General features: G+C 47.5%; 1 protein-coding gene across 4 annotated transcripts in view; it reads right to left on the minus strand.

The window, feature by feature from the left end:
* The window catches only part of DNAAF8 (dynein axonemal assembly factor 8), a 96,714-nt gene that overhangs the window by 49,738 nt on the left and 29,240 nt on the right, over positions 1-17,736 (minus strand). For all 4 annotated transcript variants that reach the window (XM_063414793.1, XM_063414794.1, XM_063414791.1 and 1 more), the window contains 4 exons: positions 16,807-16,962; positions 12,347-12,541; positions 3,867-3,983; positions 1,424-1,568 (listed from right to left, as the gene is read on the minus strand). In XM_063414793.1, the coding sequence (XP_063270863.1) occupies positions 1,424-1,568; positions 3,867-3,983; positions 12,347-12,541; positions 16,807-16,962 (613 nt within the window). The remainder of the gene's footprint in view (positions 1-1,423; positions 1,569-3,866; positions 3,984-12,346; positions 12,542-16,806; positions 16,963-17,736) is intronic.

Consider the following 17,736-nt stretch of genomic DNA (forward strand, 5'->3'; position numbering starts at 1 on the left):
TTGTCTCCTTTCCAGTTCTTATTGCAGATGTCAGAAAAAGCAGCAAGGTGTGTGATTTTTTTCCCCTTAGGTTTAAAAACATATTCAAATGTATCATTTCTTGCATAAGAATCAGAAGGCAGAACACAAATCTCCAGAGCAGGTAGATAATGGAGCAACTGGCTGTAAATATTTAAAATAATAATTTTAGAGTTATCAAGCTAAGGGTAAAAATCTAATTTACAAACTTGCACAGCAGTTCGAAGCTCAAATGAATTGTCTCTTCATAGGAAATGTTCTTAAATAATGGTGCATGGTACAGAGCATTGAAGCAGATCTGCTGCCTGTCAGCTCCTAATGACTGCTGGTTTTACGATTTTCTTATTCATTTCTGGAGCCCTCCTCCATTTCTCCAGCTCTCACCAGGAATGTTTTGTGCACCCAGACAGCTGCAACTGCAGTCCCATTCCTAAGGCAGTCTGCTCCTGTTGCTTTCAAATGCAAAAAGGGAGCAGGGAGACTGGAGAATTTTCTCTGATTAAGCTGGTCTTCACTCCCCTTCTGCCAGAGGATAAGAAAGCCCATTTCTCTCCCTCTCAGCCTGCCTGTGCCTTTCCCAAGACAAATGGATTGTCTGGGTGAGATGGTGGCACATCTGAACCTTCCAGAAGAACTTCTGGGCTTAAAAGGAAGCACAAGCCACAAGAAATCTCTGAACTGCAGCTAAGGGAACACCTCTTGCTCTGGAGTTGTGCTGCAGTAGCAACCAATGATATCCCATAGTGCTTTAAGATAGGCTTCATCATCTCTCTTTCTCAAATGGGAGAAAATAAAGACTTGAGTGGTGCATGCCAGCATTTGACACATTGGTATCTGGTGTTCAAGACTTTGTGATTGGAGTTCAGAGCTCCAGCTTGTGTTTATTTACCTTGTCCTGCTGGTCTCCCACCTCAGATGGGATTCTATTAAATAATGTGACATTTTGGTGGTGGTTTATCAGCCAATGCAAGTACAGGACAGCTGAATCAGTACTCCTCAAATCCCACAGGCAATGAGATGGGGGAATTATGGAAAAGGGAGGCTGGATTTTCTGCAGCTAAAACCTTCAGGAGAAACAGCAGGGGATGAAATGATTATATTTAACTCACATGAGCCTATCCCTGGGGCTCAGGGCACTGAAATGTGGGAAAGCTCACTGCAAAGGAACAACAGCTAAAGTCTGAAACGTATCAAGGGTTAAAAAATCAGTTCATGGATACTGAACACTAGAAACAGAAAGAAAAAACCAGTCAAAGCTATTCTATAATTTCTTTTGGGAAAGATACAGGCACTGATAAAGCAATCCTCATGCAAATGTGACTCTCATCACTCTCCAGCTCAGTGCAGGTACAGGTCTGTGCCTTCCCCAGCAGCGTGGGAGCTGTGGGGGGGAAGCAGAGCTCACCTGAGCTGGAGAGCAGCAGGTCCTGCCCGGGGTAGAGCAGGCGGAGGCCGCACACGTCCAGCCCCGAGCGCAGCAGCAGCTGCAGAGTGCGATGGGTCTCCAGGGGGCTTCGGAAGAGAGCCTCAAACAGCAACACCATGGCAACCTGGGCAGCCAGAGAGAAACTGGGAAATGAGGGAAATGCCCCCCACAACCCCAGAGCTGCAGCTCCCAGGATGGATCTGCACTGCCAGGACTGCAGAGAGCCTTGGGTTTGGTTTCTGCTTATGTGCAGTTCACACAGAAAGCTCTTGGCTTTGGGCTAACTCACATCTATCAGTGATAATTCCAATTTAATCAATTTCTGCCAATATAAACGTGCCTTTTATCACATAAACCTACTAGCAAAAAAACTGCAAGGCCTCTGGGGTAGAGCCCAAGGTGCATCCCTTCTGCTGTTAACTTTCTGCAGTACCATTTGCCTGTCTTTCTGGCTGATTCTGGATGAAAATAGTAATAGATCCAATAATAATACTAGGTTGTGTCTCTATACCTTTAACAGCATGAAAATCAACACTAAAAAAATATCAAAAGGCAAACACGTCACTGGTACTGTCCCAAATTTACATTTCAGAGTCTTCTTTCCCAGCCTAATCTGTTTCAGCCCATCCTGGCACGTAGGAAGACTCACACCAACACTTTCTGAATGTTTATACCCCAAAGGGAAGCAAATTATTGTTATTTTCCCCATTAGAGAAACAAATTGTTTTAAAAAGCAAGCGCTTTACGACAGGGAGTTGTGTGGTCTTGTAGATAATAAATTGTCTAGCTGGGGATCAGAAAAGCTGATTTTCTGGCTCCAAATTAGGGAGTGGTTCCCCTGGATGTTGAGGAGCTCAAGGATTTCCCCAGTTCAAGGTTTATGGCTGCAGCAAACGCCAAATGAATCCATCACTACTGGACACTCAAAATGAAATGCTACTGCCCCATAAAGACATTATGAGGCTTTACCATCATGATAAATGAAGATAGAAATTTACTCAAATCATATAAAAGTGGTCTAATTAGGAATAAAAGCTCCATTTCTTTATGTTTGTCTAGCTCAAGCTTTCCTGCTATTAACCCAGTACTCACAGCAGCCAGTGAGGAAGGATTTTCCTGTAGTTGCTCTGAGTCCCTGGGGCTGCCTGGGCTTGGGGCCAGCTGTGATAACGGAGCCATCCAGCACAGGGAAGCTCAGGAATTGCCAGTCCCCCTTTCCTCAGGAGTCTGGCACTTGGCCTTGCTCCCCATTGCAGCTTGGTTGAGTTGTGCCTGGCCTGGTCTCAGACATCACCAATTTTTCCACTGTCTGAACCCTGGACTGTCTGCGTTGTCACTGGGGTCCCCACCTGCAGTGCTGTGCCCAGTTCTGGGGCCACCAACACAAGAGAGAGGTTGGCCTGTCCAGGGGAGCCCATGGAGATGCCCCAAGGGCTGGAGGCCCTCTGCTCTGGAGCCAGGCTGGGAGAGCTGGGGATGCTCACCTGGAGAGGAGAAGGATCCAGGGAGAGCTCAGAGCCCCTTCCAGGGCCTAAAGGGGCTCCAGGAGAGCTGGAGAGGGACTGGGGACAAGGCATGGAGGGACAGGACACAGGGAATGGCTTCCCACTGCCAGAGGGCAGGGATGGATGGGATATTGGGAAGGAATTGTTCCCTGGGAGGGTGGGCAGGCCCTGGCACAGGTGCCCAGAGCAGCTGTGGCTGCCCCTGGATCCCTGACAGTGTCCAAGGCCAGGCTGGACAGGGCTTGGAGCAGCCTTGGACAGTGGAAGGTGTCCCTGCCATGGCAGGGGTGGCACTGGATGAGCTTTGAGGTCTCTCCCCACCCAACCCAGTCTGTGGCGTTGTGACCCTGGGCTGATCTCCATTACTGCTGCTGGCCCTGCCCTGCCCCTCTCAGTAACAGCTCATTGCACACGGGTGAGGCCCTGTACATTTTGTGCTGCACTGCTAACCAAGAGGTAACTGAAATCTCTTTAACATTCTCTTCTCCTGGGGTAGCATCAGTACAAATACTCCCTGCTTGTTCATACAACACACACAGTTACTCAAGGTCAGGCAGTACCAGAACCTTCAGAAATTTCTTAGAACGTTTCTGAGCCCAAGTTTAATCAAAGTTGTGCTGTTCACTGACTTACAGTCAAGTGGTTTCAGGTTTTCAAAATTTTGTCTACTCTTACAGATTTGCACCTGCTTGGTAGCAATTTCTCCAACCCACACATTTCAAAGTTTAATCTTCTGTGGCTCAGAGCAATCAGCACATCAATACTGATGACATAAAATACTCAGCTGATATATTTAGGTCTGAGTGAAAAATACTTCAAGATCAGTATTTGTATCAAAGCTCTAGATTGAAATATTCCAGGGCACTTAATTGTCTCTCAGTGTCCCCCTCAGCCCTCAGTTGTTTGTTGTTCTTTACCTCAGTGTCTGTGTCTCTGCAAGCCTCCATGGCACTGCTGTCAGGGAAGTGTTTGTCATCACTCTCAACTGTCTGCCAGTAAAATCCCTTTGGCACTGCAAACGCCTTCTGCACTGCCTGAAAAGCACAAAGGACAGCTCTCACTTCCATGTTATCTTGGTCCCTTGAAATAAAGCAGGAAAACCAGGATCTTATGGCCACCGAGCACAGGAGGATGCAGCTGGTGGATTAAACTCAGTGTAATTAATTTATATAACTAGCTTTCTTGCAATTATTCCAGTAGCTTCATTTAAGTGATATCCCAAGAGTGTGAATCTGCAACTGCTTCCCCAGAGCCTGAGCATTCCCAGGCTCCCACCCACCCATGGTGACTCCCCAAGAGGCAGAGCACTCATGGACATCACCAGGAGCTGCATCCATCAGCTGAGACCTCAATTCCCCATCACTGTGCTGAGCACTCAGCAGAACAGGGCTTTGTGAAAGCAATGCTCTAATTACCCAATCAAATGGAAGGCTAGGGAAGGGATTGCATGAACTTCTACATGCCTGTAGCCAAAATAGCACATTTCTCCTGTGCTCATGTCACCACAAGTGACACATATCTGTTTGGCTCATCGTGCCACATCCTCATGGATGGGCAAAAAAATGGCATTTAGGTCACAGCTCGACACAAGCACAGCATTTCCCAGGCTCAGCACCTTATTTTGTTTCTCATCCATTTTCTGGGCAGCCAAGCAAGCAACTTGTACAAGTGGAAGGATGTGTCAGTCAGGAGAATGTGCTGTGACTGCACACTCTGTAAGCGAGGCCACAGTCCAGGGACAAAGGCAACTCTTGAAAGTCATGTTTGTTAGCTTCTGCTTTGAACATTCCAGAAATACAGATGCAATTAGGCAGAGTTCACAGCGGGTAGGAATCATTCCAGGGATGAAGAAAAAAGAATAGTTACTTTTAAAACACAGGCTCAGGTGTAGCTCAAAGAGTTTTCATGACTTTTAAAGGCCCTACTTCAATTTACAGCAGGTGTTAATTTGTCCTCTGCTCATGCGGACTGACCTTTTCAAAAACAGAAAAAGAAATTAATTTTCAACATGGTCTCATCAGGAGTTTTATGATGGAGAGAAAAGGGGCTAACCTTGCATGGAAAAGCATCCACTCTGCATTATGAGCTCCATATAATGCTGTTTAATTGTGTAATCACCTGAGAGATTTCGGGTGTGCTGCCTGGCAAATGATAGGCACTTCAGAGCATTCCACAAATGTTTCAAAGTAACAACCAGAAAATGAAATTCATTTGAATATTAAAACCCCTCTGACAACTGCCTTTCCACTTCAGTAACCTTTTGTGTTGTCTCCTTCCTGTTTCCTGTGCTTCAGGAGATATTTGCCTGAAAGCAGAACTGGGGATTTCTCTTTTCACCCTGTTTCAGTCAAATCAACTGCACCAAACCAAGGGCTTTGGCATCTCCCAGTGGATCTGTCCATTCTGTCCTGCAATCCAGCATTTCTCCACTGCTGATATTACACTTGGTTGCTGTGGAAAATATCATCAGAGGAAAAGTGGATTTAAGGAAAGGGATCTTTCTCATCTCCAGTGCGTGATGCCAGCTCCTATCTGCAACAGTGGCACAGTGCAATGAGCCCAGACCAGCCCCACAAAGTGGGAATACAGCAAAATCCCAGTTTCCTGTTTCTTCCAGCTGTTCCTTGAACAAACCCCATGTCTGTGAAGGTTCAAGAAGGAGAAGAAGGGACAAATGTGGTCAAACCAACACCAGCCTCTATTTCCATAGAAACCTTCAGGATAATCATCCAGCTCCAGGACACAGGGTGGAAAATCCCAGGGGAGCACCGTGGGGTAAGCTGTGGATCCATGGTGAACCCAGGACGCTGCCCCAAGGCCACAGCAGGGAAGCAAGGCCTGTGGGAATTGCTCCTGTCATCTGTCACATCTATTTTCCAACAACCAACCTGAATGGGAGTTCACAAACAACAGAAAACGGAGCTTGAAATGTCTTATTTCTCCCAGAAAATCCTTCTCCTCGTGAATTAGAAAAGAGGCAGATGGCTGCAGGATGAGCACCCTGCTTTGTCCAGTCTGGCTAAAACATCCCAGGAGAGCTCCTGACACAGCCTTCCTATGCCATTAACAGGAAAAAACAGAGAGAAAGTCACTTTCCCTGTGATGTAGGAGAGAATTGCATGGAGCCAGTTGTTCTGATACTGAGTTGAGCCCTTTTGGACACAAAAAGTGAAAGGGACCCTCTGCAGGCAGCTGCAGGAGCCTTCTCCTACTGAAATAACTCAGACACTATTTCTGTTTATGATACTTTAGTGTTATTTTTAATGTTCTCCTAGAGGGTAGGTGTGAGAATTGTATTGGTTTCATCTCAGGGCTGGTTTCTCTCACTCCTCCAACATCACAGCAGCTGTAAATCCTTTCCCAAGCCTGTGGAAGCATCAGCTCTGAGTGCTGACCTGTACCCTGGTGGGAGGAGAGGAGACTCCCCAAACGCTGCAGAAGGGTGAAGAGGCAGCCCAGCCTTTGATCCTCACCTGAAAACACCTCTCCAGTGAGGCTCTGAGCCCTGTACCAGCCTCCCATCCCCTGGGAAAAGCCTTCTCCCAGGGTGGAAGGTTCCCTGCACCCAGCCAAGAGCAGCTGCACAGCCCCAGGGATGCTCTGACTTCTGCTGTGACAGGTTTCAAACCCCAGACTCATGGAACCATAACCATCCCCATGTGTGTCTGCAGGGCTTCTCTCAGCACTGACATCCTCTCCATCACACTGCCATGATCAGCATGAGCAGGGAGGGAGGGCACATCCAGAAATGCCTAGTTTGAGTTATTCCTTTTTGCCAATTTATCCTTATTTGGTTTGGGTGACAGATTCCAGCCTCTACCACCTTAAGACACTGGAAAAGACCACTTTGTGCTACAGCTAGGACTGAACCCACACCAGTTTTTCCAAAAGCATTTAAAAGAAATCCCAAGCTCCTGCTTTGTTTCAGATAATATTACCCAGATGAAGGCAGACAGTTCCAGGAAGGAAACTCACAGGAGAAGAAAAACGTGCTGTAAAATCCTCAGCAGAAAGAAGCATAAGCACATTTCAGAGGAGACTGGAGCTGCAGCAAAGCCATGAATATTTAACTGTCACACAGAAATATGACCAAGCCCATGATCCCCTCTTCACGCTTACAGTGTTTTCTGTTCCCATCCCTGACAACAAAGGAAGATCTTCTGCTGTCAGCTGATCTCAGAGAGTCTTTTAAGTTGCAAGGAGTCTTCCAGGCTGTTCCCAGCCCCAGCAGGAAAACAGAAACTGCAGGAAGCATCCCCACGTACTCCACAATCTCATCTTCTCACACACAAGGCAAAGATCTGCTCAGCCATTATCTCTGTGAGACAACACCAAAGGCCTCAGAGAAGGATTCTGCGCTTCCAGTACCTGCAGAGCCAGGTGGGAGCTCTGTGCTGAGGTAACCTCTCCTTGCCAGCCCTGCTGAGCACACCAGGGGCAGCACTTCTCTCTCTCTCTCACTCAGCAAGGCTCATGTCTGGTGTGATTCACCAAATCCTGCCCCTGAATGAGGCAGCATCACTCTCAAACTCCTCTCCCTGCTGCTGTGTGCAGGAGCACAGCTTTCCTGCTAGAATCCAGATTAACACAATGTTGAGTGTGTTCCCTGCACATCTTCCCTCCCCACTGTGCATGTTCTCCTCAGATGGCTACAGAATTTAATACAGGAAAGTGGAGGCACCACAGGAAGAGCCCAGGCAGCAAAAGGTCGGGAATAGGGAGGGCTCATCAAAGAAGACATGCAATTCTGTTGACTGTATTTCAGGCAGTTTGAAATGGATCTCACTCCCTCTTGTTCCCCTTCTGGATTGGGAAAGGGATATCTTAAACCACAGAAGACAGAATGAGATAGTAGCTCCCAGCCTTTGTGCCCATCAGCACTAATGACAAAGCACAGTAGCTCCAGAGTTCTTTAAAGCTGCTCTTTTCAGGAATAAGGAGTGATGGACATAATCTAAATGTGAGCTGTCAAATTTTAGGAAGAAAGAAAACCTGTGATGTTTTATTCCTCTCCAAGCTGTGCCTTCAACTTTGTGCCAGCTCTAGTAGACATCAATGTAGTCCTTCTTCCTTCTAAAGGTTAGGGGGTTTTTATTTACAAATGCCAGTAGCTGCCTGAACTCCTGGCTCCATGAAAATAAATGCCAGACTCCAGCAGGACTCAGCCAGGGCCAGGATGTCACCTTCTGCCTCCTGAAGATACAGCCATGCAGCCATTCTGGGCTGCAGCTATGGATTACTGTCTATAAATGTAAATAGATGAAGTCCCAGGACAAATATTTGTCCGACAAGCTTTATCCATGTGGAATCATCAGATGTGCTCTCACCCAAGCTGTTGGTACAACTTGAGAAGGCTGCACAGCAAACTGAGAGTGCCAGCCAGGCAAGACCTGAGCCTTTCCACCACCTCAGATAAAGACAAGCCACAGGCAAGATTTGAAAGCAAAGGGCAGAATGAACCTGTCCTTCTGAACCTCCTGTTTTACAGCTTCAGCCTGGATGTCCCAGAGCTGATGCTGGACTCCATGGCTGGCACTGCCAAAGCTGCAGGACTCCTCCTGCCAGGTCTGCTTTGGGTGAGCCCATGTGGAGGAGCTCTCCTGGGTGTTTTATCCCTTCCTAATGCCCAGTTCAGCTGCACAATAATCAAATCCTTCAAGCTTTGGAGGAGGAAAGCACAGCCCTGGGCTGTGAACTAAATCTGGGAGCTCACAACAATGTGGGGGTCAGGTCTGGGAGCTGAGCAAATTGTGCTGCTCTCCAGGGAGCTCTGGCAGCACCTCCCTCCCAAAACATGGCCCAGCTCACAGAGAATGAAATGAGAAAGAACACATGGGGCACTAACCCCAAACCAAACCACAACTGCCAGCAGCACGGCCACTGAAGGCCAGCAGAGCCCAGCTCCTGCAGTTTGGGATGTGTGAGAGGCACTGCTCACACAGCCACGGGCCTGGGGAGTGGGGTGGGAGGCTGGTGTGGTAATGAGTAGCAGCTCCCTGAGCACATCTCCCTCAGCACTGAAATGAAAAGAAGTTACAGCAAAGGACAGTGGAAGTTGCTGAAGGCAACTCAGCAGGGCCAAGGCCACGGTGCTTGTCAATGAAATAATGTCACAGCACTCAGAGTTTCAGCTCAGAGAGCTCAGAGCGTTCTCACTGAGCTCATGCTGAAACTCAGACTCACAGACCTGAAAGATCCTCTGGAAGTGCCTCCCACTCCCTCTTCAGAGGCTGCACACAGAGCCTGGGAATCTCAGCTCTAGATCTGTGCCTCAAGGGCACAGAGCAACAAGTGCTGTATTTGGGGCTGCTTTTCACAGGGATTTCAAATTTCAGCAGCAATGTCCAGCTCCTCACGTATCCAACATGGTTATTTCAGAATTTGAAATAAGGTTTGCAACTTTCAAAGCTTGTGTGTGTGAGAGCTTCTATGGCAACACAGTTAACATCAGCTCCAGCAGGGAAAGCCCAAAAAGCTGAAATTCCACATGAAAGAACTGCTCTACTTTCTGCCAGCCCCCAGCCACACATCAACCTTGCTGCTAGGTCAATCTGTGCTGCTGGGCATTTTCAGCAGGCCTGGGTTACAATATTGGGACAAATTCAGCTCCCTGGACCCAGTTCTGGGATCCTTATCTATGATTAACCAGAAAAAAACCCAAAAATAAACCAAAACAAACCACAGAAACAACAACAACAACAAACCCCAACCAAAAAAACCCCACAAAAAACCCCACCCTGGAGCTTTGCTTAAGCAAAAAGTAAGGAGGAAACTTTGTGTAGACCTGCCCTTAATCACTGCTATTTAAAAAACCCACACAAACTTTGTGTCAGAGCAGGGAAGCTGCTAAAGGAGCAGCACGAGGGGAACTAATCATCAGGAGGAGCAACAAAATCAATTTTCTGGAACTTAAAGTAAAAAATCTCCTTCACCTTGACTTTGGGATGTCTGTGGGCAGAGGAGGAGGGTTGGAGGTTCCCCTTCCTCCTTAAAACTTCCCTGAAAATGCTGCTATGCCCTGACTTGTGTGTCCTGGCGGGCACCTGCACAGGTCAGGAGCTCAAGGACATGCTCTGGAAGCTGAACATCAGGGGCTGCATCTTTTGGGCAAATGTCCCAATGTCCAGAAGAACTGAGGGAGAGGAAAAGAATTCCAGCATGGACCAAACAGGCCGAGGAAAAGCAGCATCAACCCTGGCTCTGTGTGTGTCCTCTGTATCCCTAAGGTGAATGTTTGCATCCTGAGGCTTAGCAGCAGAAAGTACTTTTATTTTATGCTAAAATGAAGAAATCCTCTTTCTGCTGACAGGGGACCTTGCAGTTAACAGCTTCCACAGGGATGTTGTCACTCCCAAGCCAAGCTGGGCTTTAATGACTGCATTGTGAGCTGCTGCTCCTATCAGGAGTGAATTGCTGCAGGTTAATAGGCTCCTTGCACAGCACTCATAAAAATGCCTCCAAAAACCTGCACAGGCAAAGCAATCTGTTTGGGATCTGGAACAGGCAGAAAACCCAGCAGACAAATTGTCTGCAAACAAGACATTGGCTCATGCACTAACAAACAAAAAGCATAAAGGTTATTACAATTACTGCTGGCAATTGCTCCCCAGATCACACACAGAGCTGCTCAGTACACAGCAGCTTCCCTCTCCCTCCATTTCAACTCATTTTTCCACCATCCTGCCAGGATTTCTCTCTCAGATTCTGATCTACCTGGAGCAAAAGCAGGGATTCACTGCATGCTCCTCCAACACGTGGGTGCAAGTTCTTTGGGCTGCTTAGTTTTGTACTCACTGCCTCAAAACAAATACAAACATACAAAAAGCAAAGCATGGATCACTGGCCTTGTACCAAACCTTCAGACCAAAGAAGTTAAAAGAACATGATACTGAGTTTTCTATGCAGCCCTTTTTGGTTGTATTTTAATGACACTTGGAAACATTCTCAGTTGGTAGCACTTGCAAAGCTCCAGGGCAGACATCAGGGTGAGCTGCTGCCTGCTGAGAGCGTGGCTGTTGAGCCCTGCTTTGGAAATCAGCCTTGCTGCCTAAGCAGCTGTGAAAATGTGGCTGTCCCACCCTGGCAGTGCCCAAGGCCAGGCTGGACAGGGCTTGGAGCAGCCTGGGATGGTGGAAGGTGTCCCTGCCCATGGCAGGGGGTGGAACAGGAAGGGCTTTCAGGTCCCTCCCAACCCAAACCATGCTGTGATTCCATAACTCTGAAAAAGCCAAAACACCCAGTGGTCTCAGCCTCACTCAGGCCTGGGGGCACAGAGCACTTGAACTTGGGAAGAGAAGGTGGTTTTTAAATTGACATCATGTTTTCCATGGCATCAAGGCAAAGATCCACCCCCAGAAAGTGCCTGCTATCTTGCTGTTCAATTCCTAATGATTTATAATTCCCCTAATAAGGGATTTGCATAAAAGCCCTGGCTGTTTTAAATGATGCCTTTTTTTATGCCTTAAAAGCATACAGCAGATTTATCTTTTACGAGTACGTCAGACTCTTTATGGCTCTTGCTTCTGCTTGAAAGCCACAGTGACTGCAAATCAACAACACTAAGCCTCCTTTTCCTGCACACAAGTGGGATAAACCTTTAGGCAAATTGCTAAGTGCACTGCTAAACCCCTAAGCTTTCATGGCATTGATTCTCACAGAGTCATGGTAATCCCCAAATCTGGTTGAAATGGCAGAAAAGTTCTCATGCTACATCATTTTCAAAATTAAAACTTCATTGTGAACAAGAATTGCAGGCTTTGCCATTCCCTGGAATTGTGTATCAAGGGTTTTGTTCATCTAAAAATACTGGGAAAAGACCACAATTGTCCAAAGGCTGGTGCTGTTGTGGGAAAGAAATAAACAAAACATTCCCTCAAAAGGTATAGAAATCAGGTCATACTAAGTGCTGCTTTGAAAACCCACTCGAAATATTTACACCAAGGCAGGAAAGGCTGGTAAAGGCCTAAAAGCAGCACTGGATGCCCTCAAGGAATGATTTACCCACATTAGTATAAGGAATTCTTGTAACATTTCATTCAGTGGAATATTTGTTATGGAGCACTTGCTAATCTGACAGAAGTGAAAGGTTAATTATTGTTCTGCTGATAGACAACACTGAGTGCTCCTGGAGACGTTTCCAGGCAGGCAAGAGATTGGAAGCACTTTATTTGGAGAGGTGCTGTGTCCTTGTAGCTCACACACTTCCCTGGAAATCCACAGATATTAAAACCACAGAACTCAATCACAGAATATTCTAATATTAGAAGCATTTTTTTCAAACTCTGTTTAAATCCTTTGCTAGAGCAAATGAGAATATCTGTTAACACTGGAAAAACAACTTTTACTGGATCTGATGAAAAAATTTCCAGAAGTCCAAGCACTCCTGTACATACAGTACCTGAGGGTCAGGATTGACAGCAGTGATGTCACTGAGCAGGACAGAGGGAATTCCAGGAAGAAGTGGGCACAGCTGGTTTTGGAAGTGACTGGCCAGTTCATCTCTCCACCAAATAACATCTGGAAACCATGTAGAGGTCAGGAATGCAGAAATCCTCTGGTAAAACCCGAATGTCCCCTGAAGATGTTCTGCAGTCTGCAAAGAGCCAGTGGTTAAGAAGCTTTGGTAATGGTTTCAGAACCTCTGTACCTTGCACCTGCAGCAGCTCCTCCTCTGTCCAGGCCATCCCAGACTCCAGCTCCACACAGCTGTCCCTAGATTCTCCAAACCAACCCCTGGTGTGACACCCTGCACCTCCCAAACCCCACACCCTTCATCCCATCCATCAGCTCACAAACCCTGCTCCAAAGCAGATCCCACCACACTCAGAGGGGAAGAAAAACCCATAAACCAAACCCAATACAATGAAACATCAACTTCCAAAGGGTTTCTTAGGGATATAAATGAAAATAGTTGTTAGGGCCCCATCCCTGGAAGTCTTCAATGCCAGGGTACAGAGAGCACTGAGCAGTCTGGTCTAGTGGAAGCTGTCCCTGCCCATGGCAGAGGGTTGAAATTAAATGACCTTTAAGGTCCCTTCCAACCCAAACCATTCCGTGATTTTTTAAAGATTGAGGCTAGTATTAATACTGATACATTAATATTGAATACTGCACTGCTAAACTACAGTTTTCCATCATTTAACCTCCCTCTAAGCCTCATTGTTCTTTAGGCTGATTCTTAATTAGCAGGACTTTCAGAGAACAAAACCAGTGACCTCAAGGAGACCTAATTAAAAATTAACAGACTCAACAATTGTGCAGAACATCTCTCCACCAGTTACTGGAGGGAGGTGAAGGTCCTGCTCTGCCCTGGAGCGGCCTCACCTCGGCTCTGGGACAGTTGTGGGTGCCACGATATCAGAGGGATCTGAAGCTGTTGGGAGTGTCCAAAGGAGGGACACGGGCATGGGGAAGGGTCTGAGGAGCAGCTGAGGGCGCTTGGATTGTTCAGCTGGAGAAGAGACTGAGGGCAGAGCTCAGCGGGGCTGCAGCTCTGATCTGTGGGACAGGGAATGGCTGGAGCTGTGCCAGGGGAGGGTTAGGTTTGATATCAGGGAAAGGTTCTTCTCCCAGAGGGTGCTGGCACTGCCCAGGCTCCCCAGGGAATGGGCACAGCCCCGAGGCTGCCAGAGCTCCAGGAGTGCTTGGACAGCGCTGCCAGGGATGCCCAGGGTGGGATTGTTGGGGGGTCTGTGCAGGGACAGGGGCTGGGCTGGATGATCCCTGTGGGTCCATCCCCACTCAGGATATTCCATCATTCTGTGATTATTGCACCTAAAAAAGTGAAGCTCAAGGAGGAAAGCCTCAAATTAAAGGACAGAGACTGGGAGCTCCTCTGAGCCACCAGAGGATGAAGTGATGGGGGTGCACAGAGAGGAGCCCCAGAGCTCCACACAGGGCCAGTGGGATAACTGGGAATGCCTGGGAGATTTGTAAGAGCAGAGGCTGCACAAATCTAATTCCCATCAGACACGCCTGGGACTGCAGCCTGTCTCAGCACACAGGGAGTACAGGAGCAGAGTGCTTTGTTCTGACAATGAGAAACCAAAACCAGGCAGGGATGTTGAAATCTGCCTCACTTCTAGCAGCTGTTTGGAGGAGGACAGAAATAAAACCATGCTAAACTACCCCCAAAAAACTGATAAAAATGAGAGGAAACACAGCAGAACCACTGGATATAGGAATAGATGTCATCCCAGTTGAATAAGCCAAAAGACTTCTTGATGTGCTAAGAACAGGAGCTTTTGTCTGGAGAAGCCACTATTATTATTCTAGTTATAACTATTACACCTTGGGACAGAACTAGAATGTGATAAATAATAAAAGATACACAGATAACAGTGAAGTGGCCAGTAAATAAGAAATTGATGGCTCAGAGCCCCCTTCTGGGGCTGAAAATGGACTCTGGGCTCTGCACATTAATATTAAAATATCATTTGTCATCAAGGTTAACATTTACACACACTTGGTCTTTTTGCATAATCCAAAAAAAGTAACTTAAGGTCTCCCTAAATTCTTATAGCAAACAGATACAACAAAAGAACCTGGAAACCCAATCATACCTTAAAGGTAAGCCCTGAAAAGTGTCTCTTTGTGCCCATAGGAGACAAGTGGGACCAGAAAAAGTGCCCCAAAAAGGTTTTGTTTTCCAATTCAGCCACGGAAAACTTGCACATTGACCAGGACAGTGAGAGACTGAGGGCTGCAGTGTGAGGAATAAAGTCCACATTTCTCCCCACAGTAGCTAAAGCTGCCCAAGGGCAGGAACAGGGAGAGACTTGCTGTCATTTGCCTTGTCTCTGTTGGGGCTGACATCCCAACTTTTGTTGTTCCTCCCAGCTCTGATCTCTGCTGGGGAAAGCAGCAGTTCTACAAATGCCTCAGGAAAGAAAGATTGACACAGGCAGTGCTACCACAAAGAGCCTCTAATGAGGGAGAGGAAATCTCAGTCCTGCTTGGAGAAACTGCCCCAACCCCTGAAATGTCACTGCTGTGCAATGGAGCTGAGCTCAGAAATTTTTCATGATGAAGGTCCTGAGGTTCTGGCACAGGGTGCCCAGAGCAGCTGTGGCTGTCCCTGGATCCCTGGCAGTGTCCAAGGCCAGGTCAGACAGGGTTTGGAGCAGCCTGGGATGGTGGAAGGTGTCCCTGCTTCTTGCATGGATTTGGACTGGATGGCCTTGAATGGCCCCTTCCAATCCAAACCATTCTGTGATTCCCTGAAAAGGACTGCAAAATCTGCTCAGTTTGTTCCACCAGATTGTGATTTAACCCTTCCCAGCTCCAACCAAACACTCAGGGCAGCCTGAGCCCACAGCTCCAAAAGTTCATTCAATTCTGTATCCCTGGGGACACCTTTGAGCATAATCAGAGCTCAGTGATTTTGGTGCTTTGGCCAAGCCCTCAGCTGGAATCAGCAGAGAGCAGGTCAGGCTCTGTCCCTCCATTCCCTTTGCTTCACAGAGGAAACACCTTGAATTCAGTTGCCTTGGGCAGGAACCAACACCAAGTCCTGGTCCAGTCCAGCAGAGCCTGGTCTCATCAGCCTCTGCCCAGGGCTGCTCAATCACTAGTGGAAAAGCTGCTCATGGTTTTGGGCTGGGGTTTTTTTGGTAGTGTTTTAATTATGACATTTGGTGCCAGCATCCATCATTTATTTTCAAGAGCACTGGAGCCACAGCTGTCAAACTCCAGGGTGTGTGACACAACATGGGAAATTCAATCTTTGCTGCTCCCAGGCAGCAGCTGCAAGTGAAGAACATTTGCTGCAGCTGAGGAGGGGATGCTGAAGTGTGTTTTAAAAACATGTTCACACAACCTGTTCCATTTAGGCTCCCCATGGTGTGGCCAGCAGTTACAATACAGGCACCTGTATTGTACATACAGGCAAAAACAGAGTAGAAAATCCACTACCAGCTCACTGAAGCCACAGAAGTTGCTTTGAGCCACCTGAGAGGAACTCAGCAGCCTGAGCAGAGCACAGGGCAGCACCTCAAAGGTTCCTCAGCCACAGGACAGTTATTCAGGCAGGTGGCTCTCAGGAGATCTGGCGACATTGGGATTGTTGTTCCCCACATCCACCTGGCCACACTTCCCAGCAAGAGTCACCCACCCTGCTCAAGTAAAACAGGTATTTACACCAGCAAGAGTGGCAATACTACCTAAAAAGCTGTCTCCAAAAAGGAAATATGTACAAGATGCTCTAACCTGTATCAAATCAGCTCTGTGAAAGACAAAAGCAAAAGAGCAGAGCCCAGAGCTGCCATTTCACAGCTCTGCTGTGCTCAGGACAGGAGTTCATATCATGTCTTACATCACATGTGTCACCTGCATGTGCTGAATTTCCAGCCTGTGTGCAAGACCTTCCAGTTTTATTGCACAGCTCAGGTCCACCAAAATTGAGGGGACAGGCTCAGGTCCTGCTTCCAGGCCTCAGCTCCTGGCAGACAAATAAAAATAACTCCTCCTGTGCCACACTCTTCACATGGCTAAAATAAAGGAGGAAAAACCATAACAGGTGCCAAAAGATGTCTCCTCTAAATGCAGCTAACTTTCTGCAGTGTGAGGTTACAGCTAATGAGCAGCTGAGAAAAAATGACGCCACAGAGAGCTGGTTTCTGGTCTGCACATAATCTAAAATGCAGTGTAACAGGACAGCTTGGGTTGGCAATCAGCTGTAAGCTGATTTCAGCTCCACAGGACTGGGCTGTTCCCCCATCCCAGCTTGGGCAGCTCTTGCACTGCTCTGTCCTGCCTTGCTGGAATTTGATCTGGAGCTGCCACAGCCAGGCCTGGTGCTCAGTACGGAGAGGTGCCTGCCTGTTTGCACTACTACCAGGTGGAAATGCTGCTACTCACTCCTGACTCCGGGATCTCGGGGCAGCTCTGGGCTGAAGGTTCCTCTGGTGGCACCAGGCAGGCGTAGAGGGCCAAGCCTTCCTCTCTCCAGGCCTGCTGCAGCCCCAGCACCTCAAACGGAGCTCTGGGGCCATCCTTCCTCTTCACAGGAGGCACCTGGAAATCCATGGGAACACAATGCCATTTTTAGATGGGCTGAAAAAAATCCTGTTTTTCTTGCTCTGTTGCTTTTGAGTAGAGCCCCACAACAACCCAGGGAGCACTCTGCTTTGATTAGTAGATTAGCTGTGGTTTAGCCAGTAGAAAAATCAATAAAGACCAAATTAAATAGGAATAACACATTGCTTTTGATAAGCCATAGGATTTATTTTCTCAATGAGGACTCGCAAGCTCTGACTTTCACCAGTTTCACTATGTGGAAGCAGGAATTCACATTATTTCACCCCAGCAAGGGGTGAGCACAGAGCCCCTGCCAAAGCTGCCTGGAATGTTGCTGGCACAGCAGGGGTGGGTGCCTTTATCAGTGACAGTGAGATCAACCCAGTGTCAGCTCACAAATCAATGCAAAGGGATGATGCCATTCCAAGGGGCTGCTGCAGGCTTCCCTAAGGAGCCTTCACTAACAGCCCAAACCCCACAATCCCCATCCTGTGAATCCCCGTTTGGTTGGGCTGAGGTAATTTCTTTTTCATGGATTTTTTTGTGCACATGTGTATGGGAGGGAAACGTTCTATTTTCCAGTTTATAGATCTGATTTAAACCAATGGGGTAAAAAGTGACTTCTGCAACCCAAGACATAAATTGCTATCGTGAATATCAGTTTAGATCCAGGGAGAAGGTTCCAGCAGGACAGACTATGCCTTGGCTCTTTAGGTTGCCTCAAAGTCAGATGAAACATAATCCACTTTAACATGCAGAACACATGAAAAT

Source organism: Prinia subflava, chromosome 17, assembly GCF_021018805.1.
Source record: "Prinia subflava isolate CZ2003 ecotype Zambia chromosome 17, Cam_Psub_1.2, whole genome shotgun sequence".
Lineage (NCBI taxonomy): Eukaryota > Metazoa > Chordata > Aves > Passeriformes > Cisticolidae > Prinia > Prinia subflava.